We start from the raw sequence: 27,669 nt of genomic DNA, 5'->3' as shown, positions 1-27,669 counted from the left end.
AAATGCATCTCAGAAATAAGGTTTTGTTGATTTTCTTTAGTTTCTGTTCTTTGAATGCCAGTGTCCCTCTCAAGAACAGAAAAGTAAGAAGAAAACTTTGTGTAAACACTGCACTTGAGGAAAATATTTTCTGTTGTTAAGGTTCTTTTTATATGCAGTAAGATTGTATGCACTTACCATACAGCAGTGAAATTAATTTCTTGAATTAATGGCAAAGAGGGACCATTTGTATTTGCCAAAGCGGATATAGAAACTTCTTAGCTGTGCAACCACACACTTATTGGTGACTAGATTTATTTGATTGACAGGGCACAACAGTTGTCATTGTTCTGTTTATAGCAGGATACTGGCTATATCAGGATATAGCAGGATACTCAACTCTTAGAGTTGAGAATATTTTTATAGATGGTCTCCCAAATTTTGGAATTGAGTTGTTATTTTTTTATATAATTTTGCAGGTTATCCAGAAACTGTTAGAAGAAAAACTTACCACTTTACAGTGTGTGGTATTTGACAAGACTCTGGCAGACTTGAAAGCCCGAATAGAGAAAGCTGAATGTACCAAGAGGCATAAAACTGCATTTACTGAACTACAGGTGAGTGTTTGTGTGTTCAGCTGCATACTGGGGACAAATTCAAAAATAAGTTCCTCAGTATTTAGTAGTAAGTGTTCTGTAGTTGTCAATAGGGAAGCCATTTTGGCTTTGCAAGAAGAGAAGAGGGTGGGGGAGCAGCACATGCTGATGTTCTTTTTGAGTTGTAAAACTGTATTTTCCTACTCAGAAAGAGGAATGCAACCAATTAATCATCAAAAAAACCCAAAGCAGGTCTTCCTTCTGGCAAACTGATTCATTAGCTGCTAGTAAACCACTTTTCCATTCTCCTCTTCCATTCTGTGCTGTTCTGTTAGATGACATTTTTCAAATAAATGCTAGGTATGAAAATATCTAATGCCTCTATGAAGCCAGAAATTTGCTTAAAAATGGAAAAGCACAGAAAGGAGAGCACAATGCCACTGGAGGTTGTTTGAACATTCTACATCACATGTTGTTTACCCAGAAACTAAACAATTAGCAAGAAAAAAAATAGCTAGTGCTGAATGCCGTATGCTTTCTTGTATTCTTATAGAAAATACATAGTGGTGACATGAGGAACATCACAAAAATCAAAGAATTTTGAAGTGACAAGACAATTTAAAGCTCATGTCATAACAACTTCAAACAATAAGGCTGGTTTAGCATTAAAAGAAATACAGAGTTTGCCAGACCAGTTCCTACACAGCTCTTTCCTCTCGCTGCCCCACACATTTTATGTTGACGTTATAAGTGCTAAGACTCTTTCAGTATACTTGTTTACCAGTGTCTTTAGCCATCAACTACACTGTCAAATTAATAACATCATATAAGGTTTTCATAAATGTAGAGTTTTGTGTGATCATGAAAGAGGGATTCAGTTTGTGAATAGGAAGGAAAACAATTCAAGTTGTCTCTATGATAGCTTGATTGTGATACGCAGATTTGTCTTTCTGCTGTTCTGAAATAATACAGTTGTACTGTATTTCAAGGAAGAATAATTTCCCCTCATACCAAGATAGTCTTTGACTAGATGTGTTAGTTATCTATCTTTTAGTTTGTATAATTTCTTTGATGATTCTTGGGGAGGACATTTATGGTTTTGTTTGTTTTCATCTTCTTCCCATTTAGGCTAAAATTTCTAGATTGACAAAGCGGTTTGGAACAGTCAAGGAGGACTGGAAGAAGAGACAGGAAGTAAGAATTACATAATGTTGTGGTTTGGTTTTCTTTTTCTGAGTTAACCTAAACCTTTTGTTGAAAAATAAAGAAAATTTATATGCAGAGAGATGTGATTTGGTTATTCAGTGGCATTCACAAAGTAGGTTTGTCTGGTTTGGTTAAAGACACTGATATGAAAGAAGTTTTTTAACATCCGTTTTGTAATTCTGATTTGTACAAAAGCTTCTTTAGCCATTATTAGCATGAAAACACCTTAAACTGTATATAACTGAATCTAATTTACTTCAGTATGAAGAGTACAGTGTAAATAAGAGTGAATCCCAGTACCTTGATTCTGGGGTGGAGGGGCAAAAGGAAAGAGAGGATATAGGAGAGGGAGGCAGGTAGGACTAAGGAGATTTTAGAGGGTTGTGAAGTTCTCCTGCAGTGTTGGCTTCAGAAACTGAATCTATCACACAAAAGTGAGTGGATATGAATTGGAATGAAAGCATAAGTTTGCAAGCTGACTTAGAGTTGTTGTGGCTTTTCTTTCACACACTCTCTCTCTCTCATTTGGTGTAGAATACAGCAAATGCACCTACATCTCCAGGGAAAGCAGCAGCTGACACTGCAAATACAAACAATCCCACGTATCGGTAAGCAAACCACATCGCTGTGACCATGTTAAAATTTACAGTAGGATACTTCAGATACCTCACATCATGGATAATCCTAGTATTTTTTTTTTTATTTATTTAAGTATTCTTCCTTTTCCTTCATTGCTCTTCAGTTGTAAAATTCAGTTTACTTCCACAGAAGTCATAAATTGACAATATTGAATGTATTCTTAGGTAAACTGGGATGTTGTTTCAGTGGTTAAAAATTGTGGGTAAAAGTAGAAGTTTAATTTCAAGAACAAGAAAATTCTTATACTGGAAGGCAAACTTGGTGAAAGCATTTGAAAATGTACAAATAAATGTGCACTTTTTTAGTAGGAAAATATTCAAAGTTAATTTGCATGAGGACCAAAAAATGGCTTTAGAAAATCTGAATGGAAAGAATAGCTCTAAAATAAGGGGATTTTTTTCACTATTGTACTGTTCATAAATATACCTGATGTGACTTACTGAGAAATGCTAATTGAAACTTCATTCCATAGAAATGCTGGCACAGTGAGGCAGATGCTAGAGTCAAAGAGGAATGTAGGAGAGAGCACACCAGCAACTTTTCAAGCACCTACAAGTACAGGTAAGAAATTCCCTATGGACTGTAAACACATTTCTTAAAAGTTTTATTACTTTCCATTAAAGAAGTAACTAACTAAACAGAGCAAACCCAATTTCGTTTCTTTTTTTTTCTGACATGAAAAAGCATTATTTTTAGCTCTCTACCACATTCCTGGTTTATATTTGTGCAATGTACTTACCAGGTATGTGAAAAAATGTGTTGATTTGGCCAACCAAAATTAGATTAGGATAAATTAGATGCTTCAGGAGACTACACGCTGGGTATGACAGCAAAACTGGCAGAGTTTCAGCTGCCAAGAAGTGAAACACATGGCTCAGGCTCCTTTTTGTATTTGATCATAGTAGGATGCTGATATCCTCCCCTCCACCTAATGGCTACAGAATTTGAGTGGGAAACTAAATGGATGTTACAAAACCCATTTCTTAAAAGAATCATGTTGAAAAAAGGGAATTTCTAGATTAAAATTTCATAGGGAATGTAGACTCAAACCCATCATTAATCACATTCATTGTAGTCTCACCATCCTTGATTTTAAAAATAGTTTACTTTCATATTGAATGCTGAATCTTTTCCACAGAATTATCTCATAGTAGACATATATAGGCTTTCAGTAGTGTATTACGCTCATGATCTTTGGATTTAATCCTGAAATTCTGTTGCATAAAAGTGAGTGTTTTCTCTGACACATTAATACTTGGTTTAAGTAGAACCTTCTGGATGCAAAGTCCTACCTATACAAGGCAAATTAATCATAATTGACATAGTTTCTCTTTTCTTGTGTTTTGTGAAGGATCAGTTGCTCTACAGTACCTGTAATGAGTGTTTAAAATGCTATATTTTATGTGTTCCCAGCAGTTAAATCTGAGGTCTTTAATCAAGCCTGTTTGTTATCATTCCTTATCTTTTTTTCTTGCCAGTTCTTTCAAGCAGAAGTACAGTATTGACTGTGTTTTTAACCAGGCCATTGCATATCAGAGTGTACAACAGAAAAACAGTATTTATAGCCTTTATTTGCAAAAAAAAAATGAATCATACGCCACCTCTTTTATAGAATGGTTTGGGTTGGAAGGGACCTTTAAAGATCATCTATTCCAACCCCACTGCCACGGGCCAGGACATCTTTCACAAGATCAGGTTGCTCAAAGCCCTGTCCAGCCTGACTTTGAACACTTAAAACAATAGGGCGTTTCTTGTGCTGCAGTGAAACTTCCCACTCGATTCAAATACTTAATTTTTTTATTAATTTGTTTGTGTGTAGTGCCAGCTTCCAGTCTTGCTCCTTCTCCAACAGTTGTCAGTGGACATCCTAAGCTTCAGACTCCAGTGACCTCCACCAGCTCTTTGACGACAGCAGTTCTTCCCACAGCTAACACAGCTACGGTTGTAGGCACTAACCAGGTGCCCACTGGAAGTACTCAGTCAGTGGCTGTCTCACTGCAGTCTTTGCCTGTAATCTTGCATGTCCCTGTTGCAGTGTCATCCCAGCCTCAGCTTCTGCAAGGCCACCCAGGGACTTTGGTCTCTAACCAACAGTCAGGCAATGTTGAATTTATATCTGTACAAAACTCATCTACAGTTGGTAGCCTTACCAAAACTACCGTGTCTTTGGCATCAGCTAACACAACTAAACCAAATAGCATTCCACATGTGCCCAGTCCTGGTATTCAAAGGAACTCTACGGCCAGTGCTGGGTCAATAGGCACAACATTGGCAGTACAGGCTGTTTCTCCTGCACATCCTGTTGCCCAGACCACAAGGACTTCTTTGCCCACAGTGGGTACTTCAGGACTTTATACTGCTACCAGCAGTCGAGCGCCCCTACAGATGAAGATTCCTGTCTCTTCATTTAATAATACAGCACCTACTGAACCACCTACCATTGCAGCACCCAAGAGTGGTAAGTTATGCTTGAATGTTAACACTGGGAGAGGAAAACAGTTGTCAGAGGGAAAGACAAAACTGCACTTCTGTGGAAATTTGTGTTAGTGTGTTTTAGAGAGATGATTCTTCTGGTTTGCATTTCTGTTGAAATTTTCAAGATGAAAATCGTCTGTATGGTAGATGTGTTTCAAACATTGTTGAAAATAATCCCTCCTTAGGAGGAGTCAACAGTGTGGCTTTTTAAGCTTTGTTTTATTTGGAACTTGATTTATGTAATTCCTAGCAGGAAGTCAGAAACTCCTCTATTCTACCATTAACAACTTGGTCTTTATTTTTAGTACAGCCTCTCAAAATAACTTGACTGCCTTTCTAAGCAAAGACATACTGAGAGGAAAGTATAATCAGTAGCTTAATTTGCACAACACTTGAAACTGAACAAAATGGGAGAAAAAGCCACAACTGAATTCTAACCTAGTTCCAAAGAAGTACAATTATAATATTTAAAATAAAGTCTCTAAACACAATAAATGTTCAAATAATTATATCTAGATTAACTATTTTAAAATACTTTCTTTCAGTCCTTGTCCATTCTATGATGATTCTCTGCACTTTTGATTTTGCATACCTGAGTTTCTTTTTTCTAAGAGGTCTTCGAGATTTAAGAGTTGGAGTTATAGCAAGTTCATCATTGGCACAATATAATGTTAAAATTAACTCAAGCAGAGCTTGACATCAGAATTAGTTTCTTTTAATTTTCCCATCTCTTAAGTTACCTATGTTGCAATATGTCTTCCATGGAACTGGACGTTTATGTTTTGTATTGACTCCTTGCTCTATAGCAAATAAAAATTATTTAACACAACATAAAAGGAGTTGTGCCAGATGAGACCCAGTGACACAAAGAAGGACCTATGTGTCCAAAAAATGTGTCTCATTTTATGCAGTTCACATAGCCTTAGTGTATATAGTTTTCTCACCAGAAGTGAAACACCGATTTGGGCCAGCACTGGTTAAAATAAAAAGGGAGAGAATTTGGATTTAAATGTTAACATGAAATGTTCAGGCAACATCTTACGTTTAGATACTTGACTGAGCTAGTACAGATACTCAGTCTTCCTGCACAAATCTTCTCAGTTATACATTTTGCAGTCTGTTTAACAGTCCATTTTTCAGTCAATTTTTTTGGTCAAAAAATATGTAATAATTGTAATATTTTTTTCAGTTTAGTATCATGTCGATTTGCATACAGACAGAAGACAGGTTGGAGTTATACTCTGTACTCAGATAGGCAAGGGTATTGCTCATAAAATGTTTATAATACACTGTCAAATTTACAAGGAAGGGAACACATTAATCAAACTTGAATACTTGAAATTGAAAATAAGGGCTAAATGTTAGATATGCCACATACTGAATGTTTAGTACCAAACAATTTTGAATATTGTCTCCAAATTTGTATAGTGGATAGCAGTAATTAGTACTGATTAAATACTGCAAATGAACACTTTCTTGACCCCCCAGAAAACCAGACAAGCAGGCCACCAACAGATACTTCGACAAACAAGCGAACTGCTGAGGGAACAACACAGGTAGGCTGTTTATTGTTTTTATATAAAATTCTAAAGTTACAATCCACAGGAGAAAACTTCTTTACCTTTACTGCTTATAATGAAACAGTTTTAATTTCTCTCTGTGCCATCCTTTCTAGTTTCTGTCCGTTTGTATTTTTCTTTTTCTGATTCAGAGTATTATTTGCAGCATGAACTTCTGGTAGTCTTTTCAGAAGTTTTCTGATGGGGTTTGTGTAGGCAGATGAGTTAGTAAATCAGGAGCACACTAAAAATTTGTCTGATAAAACAGAGTTAATATACAAAGAAAACCTGCCCCATCTTTGTCTGAAGGGCTTGAACTTAAAGCTGCAAATACTTTATAAAGTATTAAAGTACTCTTATTTCCACGTTAATCCAGAAGTTAAAATTGGAATTCTGATGTTTGATTGCTAGATGTCATAGAAAAAAAAAAAAAAAGCAAAAGAAACTTTCTTCAGGAATAGCTACTTCATGATAAAGGAGAACTTGTAGTACTTCTGGATTCCTTGTCTAAAATTTGTTGAACTTGCTTTTAAATTTAAAAGTTGAAATTAAACTATTTAAAATTATTCATAAATAATTTTCTTTCTCTATATAGGTATTTCAGAAAGCACCTCATAGTTATATGTTGCTGTTTGAAGTAATTTTATTAAGTGAATAAAATTCATTTATTCTAGCCAAAATTTCCAAATTCATTAGTGTTCAAGGTACAGTTAAATCTAAATTGTATTTCAAAGCAAGAAGAAAATATACTGGACATCGTTCTGGTTTTCACCTGTCACAGGAACAGTCTGGCAAAGGTAGCCAGTATTTTAGTGTATAAACTGTGTCTCACTCTACCTTCTTATTAAGGCATTTCATAGCAAATGGTTGTTTGGAACTTCATTTTTCAAAGATACCTGTGGATTATAGCTATTAAAACACTTGTAAGTACTTGATACATAGGAAATCCAGTACAAGAATGGATGACAGAAGTACGGTTTTAAGATTTAATTTTCAGTATAGGATGCATATTCTGGAATTTTTTTCAGTTAGAGTCTGAAACCTGGAAAAAAAATTTGGAAAACCAGATTGTGTATGATAGTGGCATTTAGCAACGGAAGGTGAGCAAGGAGGAGGGAAATACGACATAGGATGTTTTCCAGTTTTCAGTCTTCTGTTGTTGTGTATGTTCTAGGTTTGCTTTCCAAGAAATCAGTTAAAGCATGTGTAATGCCATGGTTAAAAAAGACCCGATACATTTTAATTGGGTAGTGAGGTACGGAACTGACATGCCATATCATTTGAAAAATCCAGTTAATGCCACCTGCTTTTTGTTACATAAAATCCAAAATATTACGTATTACTCCACACTTCACAGCTCTCAGATCAAAAAGTAGTTCATTGTGTGCCGTATACCTGTGGCATATTTGATGGTACAACTTTGATCAATTGTTTCGAAAAGCAGTTGAAACAGGAAGAGACTTCATCAGAAAATAAAGAAGCAGTAGAAGCAGCACAGACGAATTTTAACTTTCCTGAGGATGTCCTCTTTGGCTTGGAGGAAGAGGAAGAGGATGCTAAGAGCATCAAAAACACCCACAAGCAGACTGGCTGGGCAGCTAACCTATTAAAACAGTGGCTGGCCAAAAATGGCAAGGATCCTAGCTTTGAATTGGTCCCAGTAAGTGAACTCAATGATATCTTAAGAGAGTTTTATTACACAATAAGAAATCATGACGGAAATACCTACAGTGTGGCGAGCTACAAGTCAATGCGGGCTGGCTTAAACCGGCATCTCAAAATGCCACCGTATAATCGTCAGATTTGCTTAATGAAGGACAAAGAGTTTGCTAGTGCAAACATGGTGTTTGTGAGCGTGCTGAAGATGCTGCGCATGCAGGGGAAGGATGAGACTCACCACCATCCTCCTATAGCCGCTGAGGACTTGCGTAAGATTAAACAGTCTGGTGTGCTGGGTTTGCACAGTCCACTGGCACTCGTCAACAAGGTGTGGTTTGATTTGCAGTTGCATTTTGCCAAGAGAGGGAGGGAAATTTTGAGAGATCTGGCTCCAGATGCATTTGTTGTTGAGAAGGACAAGAACGGGCGTCGATATGCTATGTTTAGGTATCCTGGCAAAGGAAAAAATGGAGAAGATCCTCATAAAATGGGTAAAATGTATGATATGCCAGGTGACCCAAACTGTCCTGTTTATTCATTGGAACTTTATTTGTCTAAGTTGCCTCCAGAACCCCCTGCCTTTTATCTGCACCCCTTAAAGCTAACATCAGAGCAAATGCAAGAGCAGTCTGTCTGGTACAAAAGAGAACCAATGGGTGTGAACTACCTGGGTACCATGATGCCCAGGATAAGTGTGGCAGCCCGGCTCTCTCAGCGGTACACCAACCATTCTCTCCGAACTACCACCATCCAGCTACTGTGTGAAGCAGGACTGGGGCCTAGAGAAATAATGGCAGTGACAGGCCATCGCTCCGAGTCTGCTATTAGACACTACTGGGGATCTGCAGAGGTTCGCTACAGGGCCTGGTCAGATATAATGGAAAATAATGCCCCCAGTTACCTATATAGCAAGATCCCAAATGAAGTGATAAAAGAATCACTATCTGGTGCCTCCACCTCTTCTGTAAAACATGTTGTTCTAGAACAAAACAAAATTTTATTCCCTACGAAATCTGTGGTGCCACCTGGCACTAATTCTGTGGCTTTAGTCCCTGAGGGACACCCAGCCGTAAATTGCAGAAGCCCTGTCCTGTTGAACCACAGTTCTTCCAAGGTGTTTCTCCCCAAGAATGTGACCAGGGGGAACCTAACTGCCGGTCCCCTTCAAGGCTGTTGTAACAAACCTGTCTTTATAAAGCGTGTGATAAAACAAGAACCAATGACTTGATCCTTCTGTAATGGAACTGATTTCAAATGAATTGCTAAAATGGAAAAATTACCAGATTTGTTTTTTCACTTGGTCTACTAAGAAATTTCTTACGGTCTAGTTAAGCAAGAAGTATGCTGTTCGCATTCACGATGTGAGCTATGCAACAGAAACTTAAACAGAGCAGGGCTTGGAGTTGGTATGACTTTTTGTGGCAGCTGGGACTCTTTAGATGGCTGAGCAGAGCTATTTTAAAAATATTAAAGGGAAATACAGATTTCCATTTAGCTGAAGTTACACTTTCTTCACTAAGAATGTGGCTTTTATATTTTGTGAAGGGTGTATTTATCATACCATTTTGTGCCTGCTGGCACTGATGTAGCATCTTACAAATCAAATACTTGATTACTGAAGAGCACCAAGAAGGTAAAAACTGAATGAAATAGATGCAGATGCACTACAAATATATACATATTCATGAAAACACCTGGAATTGCTTGACCACTGTTGCCCTCTGTTCAAATTGTTATCAGACCTTACCAGAGGATTGTGCCTTTATTTTTTTTTTTTACCATTCCTCTAAATTGGTTTTTCTCTGTGAGCTGCATATTTGCATTGCAGGTCTTTCCTTTTCCTATCTAATATTTTGGCTTAAGATTTCAGTCATTCAGTTCTCCAAAGGCACTATTTGATATGCATGGTATTAAAATTGAGATCTCTTCAGTTATGCATGGAATGGGGAAAACATTCTCAAAAGGGCTGAAGACAGGTTTGTTGCTTAAATGGCAGGTAATTGGAGTTCAAGTGTTGTCTCTGTGCTTGTGAAAGGTTTTTTTGTATTTCCTTTCACCCACCCCTTCATTACATTTCACATTATCTTTGCAGTATAGTGTAATTTATGAAAAGTATGTCCTGTTCTTCCCCACTGAACCCTATCCAGATATTATTTTTGGTTTTAACTTCTTCAGAGTAGTAAATTGATCCTGTCATTAAATTTTCCGTAGATCTTTACAGATTAGAAATTCTCAGGATAGTGGATATAGGACTAATAATTTTTGTCAGAGATTCTGACAAATAAGAGATCTTCCTGTAAATAAAAACGGAAAACTGGTTATAGGATCACAGTTATGGTAGGTCCACTTTGGAAGAAGAAGTAGTGTAGCATTTAAAACTTTTCCATTATATTAACTGAATGAAATAAGAATTGCTTTGTCCTTTTGCAGTGTGTGTACACATGTGCACCACATGGTTTATCACACTAAGGGCTTCACTGGAAGTGTTTACGTTGCTCAGCAGTGGACAAAATAGAGAAAAATCCCAGCTGAAATGACAAATTGACCATGATAAACTCGGTAATTCTGTGGAGAACTTCCTTGCTGGGATAGGCTTTCAAATGTTGAATGAGATTTATTGCTCTATTATAGTGTATAGTCTACACAGACACTGCTATAGTCTGCTCAGAGGGCTCCATGGCTGAACTTCGGAGGTTTTATCTTGGCTGATAATGTTTACTTTTGTGGCCTTGGGTAGGTTACTCATACTTAATGCATCAATTTCCAAAGCATAAGACTAGCACAATGCTCCATTTTCTGATGGAACATGTTAAAGATTAAAAAGTTTTAAAAGTTCTGTAGTCATCTTGTGTATTATATTTACAGTCACTTTTATTTGCTGCTGTTATAATGATTGAGATCGTTGATCAGATGTAATTGTTAATACAAGAATTATTTCTGCACAGCCCTCTACTTCCTTAGTTGCAACATTAACTTACAGCATCCTTACAGAGCAAAGAAAGCATGGATCCAGAATTATTATTTTGTCAAGCCTAAAATAAATCAAATAGAAATGGTAAAGAAGTAATCCTTTCTAATTTCTAGATAAAAGAAAAAGTGAAAAAACAAAGGGCAAAAAGTTCTTAAAATATGGGAGAACTTATTCTAGATATATAATCTAGGTATATATTTAGGGTAACGTAGATTTCCAAATTTTAGGGATTCATAGAATTCATAATTCAGCCACACTGCCAAATTTAATTTCTTGTTTGAAGAAATTCACCCTAAACTTTCACCAGGATGGGTATGTATTACTTCCCCCCCAAAAAAAATCCTTCTTTTTCTCAGGTAGTTGCTTCTTCCAGCATACTGGCATTGTACATTTATCCTGCAGAAACAAGTAAAGTGTGTTGCCAGGAGATTATTCTTTTTTGTTCCCTCTTGCTGTGTTCTGTGGTCATACTGAGCACATGCCCTGCTCTGGTCCTAAGTGCATCTGGGTGACTTACTGTAACAGCATATTGCTGATGGCTTTGTGCTTTAACACAAATCTCGGTGATTGAAATAGAAAAAGGGAATCTTTGGCCAATCTTGGCATGTCTCTGATTCTTTTTGATCATCATTTGGCTTCTAACTTGACTTCCATTCTGTTGGCGTATAATTGGATATTTTTGGATTCTCATTTGTTAAATATAATTCTGTTGGCACCAACTATACAGTGTCCTCTTGCTACCTTCAGTTTGAACCTGATACTTCAAAGCTACTGACTGCAGAATTACTAGCTTCTGGGGTTTTTTGTATGGGAGAGGTTTTTTTTTAATGAGAAAAAGTATTCCTAGTTTGGACTGGAAGTATTGCTTTACAGGAACTGGGGTCATTGTTCCCTAAGTTTTCCATTAATGTTTGAATTAATTCTTATGAATGGAACATGTTTCTAACCTTCCAGAACTGAAAAATTTTCTCCTGTTTCCCCTCCCACCTAAAGTGTTAAATGAATCTTTCCTACATGGATTTTGTTTCTGGAAAAACTGAAGCAGACAAACAGAATGGGTGTTTTGCTGCTTTTGTAAAGTCAACTTCGGGTATGTGTACAGTAATACTGGGAGCAGGGGGTCAAGTGCAAGTCAGTTTTGTTCATTGCAGTACAGGTTATGCTTTGTGAACATCATGAATTGTATCAAAATGGACATGAATTGTACTCCTCAGGCACAGTATCAGCAGAGAACCTCAAACAGCAGGATAACAGAGTTTCCTTTTTTCCTGTTACTTTCCTACTATAAGTGAAACTGGTTGGTGAACCAACGGGTTAAGTACAGTTTGTTTGTCTAAACTTAAATTTAGACTTTGGCTGTAAACTTGATGCAAAATTGTTAATCATCATTTAGAATTCACTTTAAAAATCTGAATATAAAAAATATTCTTTGAAAGAAATTTGTCATCTGTCACTCTTGAATTTTCTAATTAGGTCTTTCCCTAAAATAAGACTATTTCAGTTGCCAAAAAAAACCCCAGCACTTAATCTTGCCTAAATCAACTGAACTAATTTTTTAAATGCTGGCTGCTATGTTATTGATTAAATTCCATTTCCCTTGATGGAGATGACTCTGAAAACAGTGGGGAATGACTGGAACCTTATATAATACATCCATAAATTTAGGTTTGTATCTCATTTTCATAATTTAGCTTCGGTACTAGTGCTGTGAATCTAGGACTTGTTTTCTGTGAATTTTCCTGTTAAGTTTGAAAATCTCGGCTGTTACTTCAAGGGGTACCTTGATTACTTTTTGTTTTTATGAAGTTGGCACAGTATCTGACAGTATGTTAAAATTTCTTTGCTCTATGCCTCTTCTCTGTACCGTGTGAAGAGCTCCTTTGTGCAGAGTGTCAAATACTTGAAGGCATTGAAAAGATGCTTTGAAATTGAATGTGTTTTGGGGTTTGTTGTGGTTTTAGTCTGCTATATTTGGTTATCCTGAACTGTACAGTTTCTCAGTAATTGCTCTTTAGGGGTCAGTATAGTCAAAGTTTCCAGTAAGCAGCTTGGACATACGGTTTTGCTGTATGACTGTTTCTCCTTTTTCTGCGTTCCTCTGTTTCTTGCTCCAAGAGGAGTGGCCACAGGGATGTGGGAGGGGACATCTTACTATGTTTGTGTTAGTCTTGTATTTTCACTTTTTTCCTGCATACACAGACATTTAAGGGTTGTTATTCAGTCCCAGACATTTTACCAATGGCCATTCCAGCGCCTGAGGTCCTAGAGCTGCATTTCTGAAGACATGACAAGCACTTTTAATGTATTGGGGTAAATGTTACTGTTAGAGAGGCAAAGGCATCTTTAATTATATAGCAGATCTTTAGAATGGTTTTTAAAGTATTTTAGTATGTATCCCAGTTACAGATACAGGATTTATATATATTATATATAATATATAAATAGAGCTATGGTATACTGAAAGAGTCTGTGAAAGCAGCTTTTATTATATTGTAACATAAAGTAAAAGTGAACAAATTTGAACAGTATGTAAAAAATGGCTGGTCTAAGTCAATCTTCAAGAATGATTGCATCGTATTTATTAAAGCACCAGGTCAGGTGAATAGTCTTTTTTCCCCTGTTTCCTACTCCATGCACCTTATCTTCTTAAGGAGTAAACTGTTTTTTAAGTCTAAATTTCAGCTATGCAGTTCACTTTTCAAGTAATACTAATTATTTTAAATTGAAGTCCGCAGTGTTCTATCCATTTCCTATTGTTTTCGACATACCTGGATTTGTTTGGTTGAACTACAGTTTAATTTAAGCTATTTTGCTGACTGTTGGAAGTTCATCTGGTAAAACGTTAATAAAGTACATTTATAACTCCTATCCCTTTACTTTGCAATGTGTATTAAACTTTGTGAATGTCTGTTTGGAAACAATATGAGCAAAGTGGATATGTCAGCTTACAATTTATAAGCAGCTATTAATTCTATATTGTTGAAGCATTATTGATGAATATGTTTCCTTGCATTTCCTGGTTTTGTCACTGAAAATAAACATATATAAGTATATATGCAAAATGGGCTACTTGACTTTTGTCTCTGACCCTGGGGTTATGTTTATGCTGTTTAAAATGCTGTTAGCTTGCATCTGCAAGGTAGAACCTTTGCCTGAGACTAATTAGGAATCTAAATTATAAAGATGTTACCAGGATGTCACATAGCTGAATTGGATGACTGTTTTAAGGAACAAAATTAAAGTGAATCCATTCTTGTGTGACTTCTAAAGTGATTTGTCTTTCCCTGCAACCATATCTGTGTTACCTAAACCACCCCCAGCTACTGAGAGCTGCTTTTAATGAATAAACATATTTGTGCATTGTAGGCTTATTTGGGGCCAAAAAAAATTGAGAAAAATATTAAAACAATCTGATTATATCATTACCTCAGACATGGATAATAGCTTTTAAAAGCTGCATTAAACAAATCCAAAAAGTATTACAAACATATGTACTGTTTAGTAAGATGGACTTCCATCATCCAAGATGGCCATCCTACATAATGCTGTTGGGAAACTGTCACTGGGCTTTGGGGAAACAAGGTAGATGTTTCACCTTCAAAAAGTAACAACCAGTAAAGAGACATGTGTGCACATGCACGCATGTATGTATTTATTATATACCCTTTTAATTGTTTGATTAAGGAGAAAGCAAATCACAGCAGTAGAAAAGTACTGTTAGTATGGTGTTAAGTAATTCTTTATAACTTTTAGTTGGAATTGTGATTGCTAGCATCTAAAACTAGCTTTTCTGGCAACCAATCTCTTTATTTGTGTTCTTGTAAATAGGAGTAGCTAAGGCAACCTCTGATCTTTGCACCAAAGAAATTAGAGGGTATATAATACTTAGGGGTTACTATGACAGGTTATTAATTTTTTTCCATGCTTGTATTGTTCTTGTTCTATAGGAAGTGTTGCACACTACCAGTTAAGGGTAAGGGGAATGCAGGAATCTTGTGAATGCAATATGTAAAATGTCTGTTAAAAGTATTTGAGTATTATATAAGTATGAAACCACACAACATCAAAACATGTATTGCAGCCCTGTGAAATTTCATTTTTGTAAACTATGATCTTGGTAAACTGTTCATTTCATTATCATTTTAATTTTTATTTTGGTAAGAGATGACAAATATATTTGGTACCTGGTTGAGTAGATTTTCATGACATCTTTGCAAGGCTGAAATAATTACTTCAATTTTGTGGAAGTTATTGCATTGGAAAGATAACTCTTAAGAAGTGATAAGTCTGACATTGAACAGTCAGTGACTGAAATGTGCTCAAAAATATATAAAAAAGGTCATTTCCACAACTGCTTAGACTGTGCTTGAAATCTGTAGTTTTGTATATGGACGACTGAAAATGAAACGTCATCCGTATAATTAGGCATACAAGCACAATATTGCCACTGTCTCCACACGCACATCATTCCCAAAACAAATTTTTAACATCACTCCCCATAATTTAAGATTGATTTTGCTATTATATAACGCCTTGGTGCGTCATGTATTATTGTGGTGGTGTGATGCTTCATGGATTGTCTGTTTTACAACCTCCAGATTTTTTCTAGTTTGTTACAGTAAAAACTATTATTAATAAAATTGTTTGCACTGTGTCAGTGTGCCACACATAATCTTCAGAATTTGACCTTTGCTACTCTAGAAGTAATTTTTAGTTTGCAATGTATTTTTTGTTGATGCATTTTTTCCCCTTATTTTTTACTTTTACATACTGAAATATTCCTTTATGAAAAGCAGGTGGCATTACAACCAATAACATTGTTCTCTCTATTTGATGAACTGAACTGTGGCGTTATATAATACCAAAATTTTTAAATCTTATACATCGTATTTAAATAGAGAAGTGCATATTCAGAACTTTCTTCAAAATACCAACATGTAGCTTTTGGTTTTTCATGTGGTACAGTACATGTGCATGTTACCCAGCTGTTCAGTTTGAGCTTTAGAGATTTCTTTCCCAATATCCTACAGTAGTTTGCCATTGACGTATATATGTTGTGATGTTGTAACTTCTTTCTGTGTTTAACTTCACAGTTGTAGTTATGGCGGAAGATAACCTCCTTTCTCAATATCATGTCTGCCATATGTGCTTTGACCTTTGAATCCGATCTCCTTCATTGCATTTGTTTTCCTTGTGGAATTGGCATAGCTCTTTTACAGACACCCAACCCCAGCATTTTTTCTTTCTCTTTCTTTTCAAAGTTCAAATGATGAATCAACCTCATTTGTAGTAGTAATGGTCTAAAAAAGTTGCTGATTAGCAAAGCTAAGGTGACATTCTTTCTCCCACTACAGTGTATTGTACAACACTAAAATGGTTCAGCATGTGGAAAAACATTTGATAGTAGTTTGTCTCAATGCCCTACTTTTCTAGAGGTAGATGAGGAAACTGCTTCAGAATCACCTAAACACCAGAAACAGCCCTTCATTTTATTGTGAGGCTGATTCCTTTCTGATTCCCCTTTATGAGTTTACTGTTTGCCAGTGTGTAGGTTAATTATTAGATATTGCAGTCAATGACATAGAGGATATAATGACAGTCTTCCAAAAGAAAGGGGAAAGCTCTTAATTATAAAACATTTACATTGGTTTTATTGCAAGTCTTAATTGTGACTTCAGGTGGCCCTATTCACTGCATTTATGCATTTTTTACAAGTTCCGGGACTTTTATTACTTCTAAGAACCCTTCTTCTATTATAGTTATTTTTAAAAATTTTTATAATATCCATGACACTGGTTCCAGGAAGTCGCTATATAATTATTTTCATTCTCAAAGAAAACTGTATTATTCCTGCTTCTCCCCATATCTTAATTTGTCAGTACATCTGTATCTCAGTATTTGCTTTAATTTTTAAAATGAGTATGGTTGGGATTGGAAGAAAGCAGATATATGGTCTGTGTGGTCTGTGTGTATGCAGTAGAAAATGCATGAAATTGTGAGTATAGGTCATTTTTACTGACTGATTGTAGAAAATTCTGAATTAAAGTGTAATTACTGAAATACGAGTAGAGATTTTGAATAAGTAATTAAAACAAAGTCTGTTTCTAGTAGTTTTCATGGTTAAATCTGAAAACCGTTACTCAGAAGAATCAGGACTATAGATCACTTTTTAGCAAAGTTTTGCAGTTAGAACAACTAGAAATATCAGTTTTTAATATTACATGAGAAAAAATAGCAGAAATCTCAATAGTTGCACTCATTTTATACCTCCTTCTCATTCTTTTGTTTCCCATATGCACTATAAAACAGTTTCAGCTTAACTGATGAAGAGGTGTTTAGAAGAGGTTATGATTTGGCATCTACCTGGTTGAGGTCTTAGCAGGTTTCACTCAGATATTTGAAAGGGATGAGTAGTTACTTTTTCAGTTGTGCCCTTTCTTCTAGGGTCTTTCAGTTGCTGCTTTCACAAGTTATCTGCTTGCTATTAAAATACTTTTCCTTCACGCTTGCCAAGTTAGATGCTTGCCTGGGGCATCTGGCACGCAAACAGTTAACATATTGGTAATTGCAGTCCGTGCAGACGTGACTTTGCAGACTGAAGCAGCTGGGACAGAGGGGCTGCAATTTTACAAGATTTTCTTTAAAGAACACACTTTTTAAAACAGATCAAGATTGTTAATTGAAAGGTCTTCTCCGTAGTGGGCTGGTTCAGGAGAGATGCGCAACACTGAGCATAGCAAAGTAACGTCCACAGTACACTTACCCCATCTCCTCCCGTGTTTGTGGTGGTGCATGCTCAGTTGCTGCTTGGCTGTTATTTTCTTTTCCCCTGCTACCTTTTTTCCTCCTCCTGCTTCCTTTTTCAGCTTTGTTTCCGCTCTTAATCATATCTTGCAGTCCTCTTCCCCGGCTTCACCTCATGTTTTTGCCTTTCAACTCTCAAGTTTGCATGCGTCTTCTTGGACTGGATCTACATTAGATTGCAGTACGAAATGTTCAGTTACCGTACACATTGCTTTCACGCAAAATATCTCAACTGCAAATTTAAGTTCACCTACCAGCTGAAGAATAAACACGTGACTATATTAAAATTAGGAAGTTAGGAAAATATGAAGACATGTATTTTTCTTGTTTTCTTCCTAATATTTTTTTCACAGATATATATTTAAAACTCTGACATTCCAGAGTAGGATTTGTTAGGTTTAATTTTTAATTCCATTCTTAATTCACTTTTCTCATGGCATTGGTTTAAGATTGTTACACTGTTGGCTGCCATATGAAAGGAGAAAGAAATTTAAATGAAGGCAGCTCAGATACAGTTGTGGTTAACTGAATGGCTCAGTCTGTAATGTTGTTACTTCCAGGCAGTACAAACTTTGCTCACCTGCTATGGATAAAACAGGTCCAAAATGGCAGCTTGGCAGTATCTTGGAGGATTTCTACTTACTTGGAATTTAAGGGCATATACATTAAGATACATGAGCCTTTCAGAAGGATGGAGAAGGGAGTTTGGCAGCTTACATTTCTTTCCAGTCTCACTGAAAACTTTTTTCCTGCTTGATTACTAGAAATTACCCAGATGCTATTTGTAAACCATCAGATTTAATGAGACTTGTGGTCTGTTTGGAGAGTGGTGAGCTGTTTCTGACAAATGATGAAAGGGTTGTTTGCGGAGGTTTGATTTTGTCTGCTTTGGTTGCCTTGCTTTGGTTTTGGTTTTACGTTTGTTTTTTGTAACTCTGACATTTTAAACAGATACAAATCACTTTATATTGATGTAGGTTTTTTGGTTTTGTTTCAGCTTATTTGATATGCTAAGATGATTGAATCTTTTGTTATTAAGACTTGCTAGGCAATATGTGAACTAAAGCACCAGGTATATGTTTGGAGTTCTCATTAAATGATTTTAATTATGTCGTTTGTGTGACTGCACTGATGAAAAGGTGTTAAGACTTCATCATCTTGCTCTTCTGCAGAGATCAGCTGAGGCAGGTTAATGTTGTTGGATTCCTGTGTTTGGAGACAACTAAAAAATCATAGTAGACCAGAATGCTTTGACTTTGCTTCTCTACTGTACCAGTTTCTACACAAATGCTTGTTGAAATCTAAATTAGGAGCTGAAAGACTTGTTTCTGAATTTCCTTCTCATTCCTGGAGTTGCGATACCTACAGGTATCTGAAAACTGTGTGCCAACACTACAGGATATAGAAATGGATACTTTGCCTACTTTTGAATGTTGGTGGATGCCTTTATGGCAGGCATAATTAGTACTGTGTTTTGTGTGGGGATTACACCGTGCTCCCCTAGGTAGGAAACACAGTGTTCGGCATTTGGGGATTTCAAGTTTCCTTAAAATTTTCCTATACCCCTATCTTTCCTTTGAGGGAAATGCATGGTTGGTGAACAAAGGGGAATCTAGTTGGGGAGGCTGGGGAGTCAGGACTGCATGGAGTGCTGTGTTTTAGGTACAGCATCTGCTTGGAGTAGCTGGAGTGTGTGCCCTGGAACCAAGACTGGGCGATGTACCACAGAGCACCGCTCGAAAGGCTGCCCTGCTGATCTGCAGCTTCTAGTGTGGGTTTCTGAAAGAACCTAACTACTTATGGATGGATAGCTCCTGATGAGGAGGTTGCTGTCAGGGTCATTTAGCAGAAAACCTTGAATAGTGTGGCTGACTAAGAGAAGGTCTTTCCTCTGAGAATTGCTTGTCAGCTGATTTACTACTTGCCTGTTTAATTAACTCCAGATTTTGGCCTTCCAGATACTTGGAAGCTCTAAGAACTTTATTGACTGGCACAGTCAAGCAGGGCTTCAAAACAGCTGTCATACAGAGTATTTTTCTAAGGATTTTTATTTCCTTGCAGAGGAAGAACTTAAAGGAAATTATTTCAGACTAATGTATTTTATAGTGGAAAGAAAGTAGTATCTTGGTGTTAGTTTTTTCCTTTTTCGAGTTCCTTATAAATCTCCCTCTCCATTTTTCAATCTTCTTTCCCCTGGCAGAGAGAGCCAATTGTCAGTCAAATACACATTGTTGACTGGGAAGATCATCAAGTTGGAATGAAATTCCTCTTAACTTGATGCTAATCAATTTATCATTGATTATTTTAATGTGCCTTTTATCTTATGGTTCAAGTGGATAAATCAGCTCATCATACTAAGAAAACTGAAGCTGGAAAGTACTTTAAATAGAAACCACTCAACAGAAGAATTCCATGGTTAATAATTCTGAACTATGTTTATGTTTAGCAAAGATAAGAGTCGCTATAGAGATCTATCACCTGTGAACATAAGTAGTTAGATATTTCTTAGTTAAATTGTGTATCATAATTTATTAGCAGAATTTCATCAGTGGCAGCATCAGAACTCAAGGCAAGAAGAAATCAGGCTGTAATAATGCATAATGAAGAGAACAGTCCCGTCAGGCACTCCAGATTCAGTGACTGATAATTCAAACACAGCTTTTGCTTGCATTTAGTTACCATTTGATACCTCTTTTGCCTCTCAGAGCTTTGCCTGTGTGAGAGTTGTCTTTTGGACCTCCTTAAAGACTTAGTTTTACCCAAAGGGAAAGGTCATAGAGCAGTCTCAGTGCTTAGGCTTTGCGCATCTGTCCCCATCTGATGGACAGAAAAATCTCTAGTCTTCCTAGAGTATATCATGTTGGCATTTGACCATATGGGTCTGATAACTCTTACCCTTTTTTCTATGTTAACTGCTCAGAGATTTTTTATAATTATGGTGCTTTTATAACCCTTTTCCTGTCCTAAGGAACTCAATTTATGGATTAGAGTAAATCAGTAGCAGTTCAATCCAACAATAAATGATCATCTCTTCCACAAAACAAATCAACAACAACAAAGAAATCACACCTAATTTTTGCAGCGAGGAACTAGAATATTATTCAAGATTTTTTTTCCTAGAAAGTATATTTAAAAACACAGAATTATGTAAGATCTCCTCTGTATTTTTTTGTCACCTAAGGGAAACTGTTGTTGTTCCTTCCAGTTTGAACAGCCAAGGGACAGCAGCTGATCCAGAAGATAAATCTTGCTTGATGGTCCTCTAAAGCTTTTTGTTATAACATTTAGCTCAAAAGATCCTTTTATGCTAAAGGGATGATTACACCTCTCTACTCATATGTAGAGTTATTATTCATGTGTAGAATAACAGAATGCTAAAATTTGTGCTAATGAGTGAGAATGCAGTAATGAAATTACTGGATACAATTGGAGTTTTCTGATTGGTTTTGATACATTTTTACGCACACGGGTTCCAGTGCAGCTTTTTCCCTTTTTTTATTGTGAAGTCAGTGTCTTTATAACCACATAGGCCAGGCTGTCTCAAGATAAATAATATATTGTCCTGGTGACTGTTCTGTCAAAAGATTATACTACTACAGAGGAGAGCACAGATTACAACCAGATTGAAATGTTAAGAGTCATAGTTGAATTATACCCTGTAACAGCAAATTGTTATGCATTTACCTGTAAAACAACAATATTCTACTAGTCATCAGTGGTTTTTACTCTTTACAAAGCAAAAAATATTTTAATACTTGTTACTGCAGTACAGTCACTTGGTTATCACCTGCTCTTCACGTCCTGGGATATTTGTCTGAAATTTCCTTCTCCTGCTCATTTCATCAGTTCCTTTGTAATAAGTATCAATTGAGACCTCTCCTTCTGAATATTCAGTTTGTGTCCCTTTTCCATCTGTGTTCTCTGGATTTGCTTTTGCAAAATGAAGGAGTTTTGTCTTTCAGAGCGGGAAGGTCACGGGAAGTGAATCGGGAGGTGTCATTGATCTTACACTGGATGAAGAGGATGATAACTCTTCTCAAGGTAGGTGGAAGATATTTTGCTAACTGCAGGGATAATTGAGCTACAAGTATTATTTCATCACATAAATGACAGAAAGTAATAAACTTATGTTTCTGCTTATAGTGTTATTTTTTTCTTGGTGTTTCACTTAAATAGGACTGTTGTTAAAAAAATTGATAGGTGTGAAATAAAAGGAATTTTGCTCATAGTCTTTAAGATTTTTACCTTTCCCTTAATTTAGGCATTGTTGCTGTCTATTCTTAAATCTGTTAGGCTTGGGGAGTAATTTGAGGCATTTGAGTTCTTGATAATATTTTAGCAAGTTCTTCTAGATGTATTTCTTTTTCCTATTCACTGATCAATTAAGGACTTTTTAATTCTACAGTTGATATTCAGGCATTAGATTATTACAGCTTCTAATCTTTTGTTTCACTAAAACGCTTTGTTGCGAGGGTTTAAAGACCAAGTGCAAATTTGTTGTTTGCTTTAGAACTGTATGCCAAGATCAGAGTAAATATAGTTGTGCTCTTATATCCTTTGGCAGTTTGGATGCACTTCATCCTTTAAAAGAATGCATTTCTCTTTTTATAAGTTGCGTAAATTTAGGCATATCTAATTATAGCTAGCATTGGATTAGTGAAGAATTACAGTACTTCAGAGAAGAAAAAAAGAGTCTGTACTTAAGACCTTGTATTGTGCTGCCATCTTCATTGAGAAAAACTATATTTCTACTATTGGAGATAAAATTTTCTTTCTATATAGTCCCTAAATGCATGTCCCTGCGCTGCATTCTGAAGTCCAGCCACCAAGAAGTTTGATTCCTCTGGACAACCTCAATAGCTGTTTGTCCAGCTAGTGCATTCAGGTTCTATACAAACATTCTTAATAGCTTAACTTGCTTTATTTGTGTTCCTCAAATGTAGAAAATCTTACTGGCATGTGGTAGCATTTCTTTCAATGAAGAAGAAATCACAGCCATGGAATGGTTTGGGTTGGAAAGGACCTTAAAGATCATATCGTTCCAACCCCCCTGGCATGGGCATGAACACCTTCCAGCAGACCAGGTTGTTCAGAGCCCCATCCAGCCTGACCTTGGACACTTCATGTGATGTTATCACCAAAAGTGGAGTGGGTGTGGTGTACAAGTATTAGGGAAGCACGATGTAATCCAGATAGCTGGCCATCTCGTTCTTTTATCAGTAGAGAATATGTGGTGGATAGTGAATTGAGTATGAGCCAACAGTGTGTTCTCATTTCAAGTAATTACTCCCCCCATATTGACACTGATAGGACCACAGCTGAAATACAATGTTCAGTTTTGGCTCCCCTTCCTTGAGCTCAGAAGAGTTGTGGTAGCACTTGAGAGGGACTCACAGATGGTGTCAGGGTGGTGGGGGCCTGGAGTGCATGACCTGTGAGAAGAGATCAACAGACCATGGCATATTTGGCAAAGAGCAAAGCAAAAGACAATGTAATAGCAGCCTACAACCACTTGGAGGATTGTTACAAAGATGATGGACACAACTTCTCAGCAGAGCCACGAACTACAAATTCAGGAGGTTCACGCTGAGCTTGAGGGGAAAAGAAATCACCACAGTGCAGCACAGAGCAATGGTAGAAGCTCCACTCTCAAAATGTTCTTAAGATTCAGCAGGGCTTTGAATTAGTGTTGGTGACAGTCCAGCTTCAACAAGAAATTGGACTACATGGCCACCAGAGGTCCTTTTCAACCAGGATTTTGAATTGCTGAGCTGAGTGGCAGAATAGCTCAGGCAATCACTGTCATCTCTTCTGCATGTTAGTTCTCAAAAAGATAAAAAAAGTTGGTTACCCTGGGATTGTGCAAGCCTGTCAGATAAGGTTAACCTTCCCAGTCCTACTTTAACATTCTGTAAAAGGCACCCAGCAGATAGATCTAAATGGATTTATGGTATGTTTTAAAGTAATGTGTCACAGTATTGTAATGTATTTCAGCTAATCATTTTCTATCAAAAGTAACATCTTCCAGAGAGTTTTTTTCTCCCTGATTGCATTAAGAAGATTTTCATTTCACAATTGCCATAAAAGATCAACACTGTGGTTGCATGTAAGATGCTTCTCTAGGCAGGACTGCTATAGAGTTGTAGCTCAATTACAGTGTAGTAACTTAATTCTTCCTCAGTTTCTTTGTTGGGGCTTGAACTGGTATCTTAAAAATTTCTTCAGTGGGATATTCTGAGATTCTTTCCCCTTAGATGTCACATTTTAGAAAGCTGTCCTTCCATTAGGCGGAAGGTTAAGGGGGTACTTTCAGGCTGGGTCAGCTCCTGTGTGTCTCTGCACTGCAAAGCAGAATCTAGACTCTCGCTGATAGTCTGAAGCCATGCAGATTAGTTCATGTTTAGAGTTTATGTGAAGAGTCAGTACTTTTTACATAAACTGTAGAAACACAGGAACCAAAACCCTAGTAAAAGCTTGGGTTTCACAATACAGTGAGAATAGATCACTAGGATTTTTAAGTAAGTTTCTTGGGAATGTGTTCTGATAATAATCAGGTTAAACAGAGGAAGAGTACACTTCTGACAGCTTTTGTATAATCATATGCATCTGTATACCTTTGGCTAAATTTTTTTTCCAATGCCCTTTGTTTACAGCAAATGTGCAGCAAGTTTCGTGTTGTTCTAGATTTATTGTACACAACCTCCAAACAGAAAATCTCAGGCGTTATGTTGTTTTCTGCAGGAATATTAGTTCAGTATTAATTCAGGTAGAAGAGAAACACTAACATAGTGTTCTTGGGAACACTCAGATCCTGATTGTTTTCTTTAAAGCATTGTCACCCACATATAAAGTAAACTTAAAGATGTTACTTGTATTAGATACTTAAATAGATATTAATATCTACTAATATTTAATAATACTTGATGTGTGCAAAAATTGTTAATGAAAGTGTTGTGTAACCTTCAAGAAAGCATGTTAATAATTTCTGTTCAGAACAGTTGCCAGCCTTTCATCAGAGTACTCTAGATACTTTTGTGTCTGCAAGTATCATACTTGTATTTTGGACCTTGCAGTCCTTTTTATAAAATATTTGTATAGCACACAGTGTCAAATTATAAGATTATTAAAACAAAAGAGTAAAATGGCTTTGTGATCTAAGAAAGGTATGTTCCACTTTATTTATTTTGCAGGAAAAATTATTGAATACATAGTATCAATTTTTTATTTTATAAGGTGTTTGATTCAAAAAATCTGTAGTTTCATGGATCTTTTTTATTATTCTTGAACATGCGTATGGCATGTTTGCTGTTTTGTAATCCCACTGTGCCAGTTATGAATTAGTACAGTGTTTAAAACTCCTTTGTGCTATAATTGCAGTGTTGTAGGCCCAGTTTCTGGCATGGAAATTAGCCCCCCTTCTTTTCCATGATTTCCATATTATGCTCATTCTATAAATCAGATTTTGCCATCTCCTGTAGGTCCATATTTGTTACGAATATGGTGCTGTGTTCGTTTAATATTGGAACTGTTCGTTAATTACTTTTAACCTTAGTCCTGTGCTTACTGTGCACCAAGTCTTCCTGTTTTCCTTGCTGGGTTTTGTTTTTTTTTTTACATAGCCTTTCCCATTTGTTTCCATATATTTAGTGAACTCTAGATGGTTATCTTTCATCATTTCCTGTGGCTGGTGCAATCCTGACCTAGTTTCCAGCAACTGGAATGTCAGCAGGGTTCTTGATTTGTCAAGGAGAAATGAACTTACTCTGTGTGAGATTAAAAACATAACTTAAAAAGCTCTCACATTTGTCCAGACCAACATTTTCCTAGAAAAAAACCCTGCATTTTTACAGCAGTAGTGTGTCTGGGATTTTACTTGTTGGATTATAAGCACATCTTCTAAGTCATGACTAAGAATGCACTCATGTCACTTCAGTTATTCAGTGGTAGTTGAAATGTGCATCAGTCTGTAAATATTTAAAGTAAACAGACATGTGCATCTGTGTGAATCTCTTCAGAATCAAGCAGTTTGTTGAACACTGGGAAATTTCTCATACTCATGGAAAGTAAAAGAAACTTGAACCATCACAAGGCCTCTTAGTTGATGAAAGAGCCGGAAACATCTCACCTTTTGTTTTCAAAATGAGCATCCCTTTACTGCTCCTTTTATAGACTTTGAAAAAAAAAGAAAGAAAATTGCATTTTGATCAAATGACTTCAGTGAAGTAACTTGGCTCTTGAGTCTACAGAAAGGTCTACAATTCATATTGTTTTATTTCTGAGGTCTTTAATTTGGGGATATGATTTAGGGGAGATTGTGGCAGTGCTGGGTTGACAGCCGGACTAGATGATCTTGAAGGTCTCTTCCAACCTTGCTGATTCTGTGATTCTGTAACTGTGTTTCATAGAATCCTGTAGCAGTTTCTGAAGGGTACTGTTAATTCAAGCTGCTAGTAGCTAGTGTTAAAGGCAGCTCGCTGAGACCATCAAAATTGTCTCAAACTGCTAAAACTCACAAAATTTTGAGTTATGCTGCCATTAACCCTGTTCTTAATGTTTGAAATCTAGCTGGTATACTTAATTGAAAGTTTCAAAAAGGTGTTCTTCACTATATTGTTTTCTGAAGACTAAAATGAGTGTTAACGTATTTTTATCTTGCTCCTTTACTAAATTAGTGGCTGTTGCATGTACAGTTAGGGCAAATCTTTCTTGAATGAGTGCCCTTAAAACCTACTCATTTATCTTGCGCTTTTTAGCTCTTGATGGTGTCTTCTCTCCCCACTATTACTCTAATCTAGTTGAACTGTCCAGGCAAAAGCTTCTCAATTCTTCTTTATTCAACTTGTGCAGAGGCTTGATTAGATATGGACTTCCACTCTAATGAATATTTTGTCACAAATAAACTAAGGGAGGAAAAAATGTTGCTGTAGTGAACTACAGATACAGACACTATTTGTCACTTTTCGAAGTCAGTAAGTCACGTTGAGGAGGATGTCAATGTGAGAAAACAAATTTTCCTTATAAAGTTTTCTACAAATAATGAAATGAGTCCTCTTTACAAGCAAATAGCATGAAAATTTAAAACAGCAACAAACAGGACTGACTAACAGATTGAACAAAGAAAAGAGTCAGCAAATAACAAGATGTAAGCATCAAAGGCCTTTTAAAGGGCTTAGGAAATCTTTTTTGTAAGACTTTGGCATGGTGTTCCATTACATTCAGGTTTCCAAATTGCACTGAAATATGCAGACTTCATGATGATAGGATAAAACATTATGGAGTGAGGTGGGGGGAGATAACAATGATAAAAGTAAGGGGAGTTGAATGAATTTTCTGCAGATTTGTTTGCAGAACGGAAAGGTCAAAGAAATGTCATGCTCAGAAATACACTCACTAATCTGTAAATGGGGAACAGGGGAAAGAGATCTTAAAACTTTGTGATGTTTAAAATTCTGATTCAGAAATGAAAACTTCTATTTGCGATTGTTTATAACTTTCTTTTATTGTAAAGCAGATGGCAAGAAGCCGAAGCAAAACCAGACACCAGTTACAGGACTGAGCACACCCACCCAGCCCTCGGCTCGGCCCTTGCAACCCAGTGTGCCACCTTTGCAGCCAAACCCCGCGCAGCAGACAGGTGTGCCGACCAGTGGGCCTTCCCAGACCGCTATACATGTATTGCCTACAGGTAACTTAATCTTACTTCATCACAATGTGTGAATACAGGGACTGATGTTTTTTCTAAAACTAGATTCTTGTGTGTTCTACCTTGTGCTAATCTTTT

At 36.5% G+C, this 27,669-nt stretch overlaps 1 protein-coding gene across 10 annotated transcripts in view; it reads left to right on the top strand.

The window, feature by feature from the left end:
- ATF7IP (activating transcription factor 7 interacting protein) overlaps positions 1-27,669 on the top strand; it is an 81,175-nt gene that overhangs the window by 46,651 nt on the left and 6,855 nt on the right. For 4 of the 10 annotated variants that reach the window (XM_027896757.1, XM_027896755.1, XM_027896758.1 and 1 more), the window contains exons 4-12: positions 459-596; positions 1,704-1,769; positions 2,316-2,389; positions 2,893-2,981; positions 4,240-4,878; positions 6,384-6,451; positions 7,812-8,114; positions 21,851-21,929; positions 27,397-27,573. In XM_027896757.1, the coding sequence (XP_027752558.1) occupies positions 459-596; positions 1,704-1,769; positions 2,316-2,389; positions 2,893-2,981; positions 4,240-4,878; positions 6,384-6,451; positions 7,812-8,114; positions 21,851-21,929; positions 27,397-27,573 (1,633 nt within the window). The remainder of the gene's footprint in view (positions 1-458; positions 597-1,703; positions 1,770-2,315; positions 2,390-2,892; positions 2,982-4,239; positions 4,879-6,383; positions 6,452-7,811; positions 8,115-21,850; positions 21,930-27,396; positions 27,574-27,669) is intronic. The other 6 variants (XM_027896763.1, XM_027896760.1, XM_027896759.1 and 3 more) reach the window with 6 other exon arrangements.

Source organism: Empidonax traillii, unplaced genomic scaffold, assembly GCF_003031625.1.
Source record: "Empidonax traillii isolate 1590-97213 ecotype Southwest subspecies unplaced genomic scaffold, ASM303162v1 scaffold515:size447783, whole genome shotgun sequence".
In the NCBI taxonomy this organism is placed as follows: domain Eukaryota; kingdom Metazoa; phylum Chordata; class Aves; order Passeriformes; family Tyrannidae; genus Empidonax; species Empidonax traillii.
This window is presented reverse-complemented; position numbering and strand designations above follow the sequence as displayed.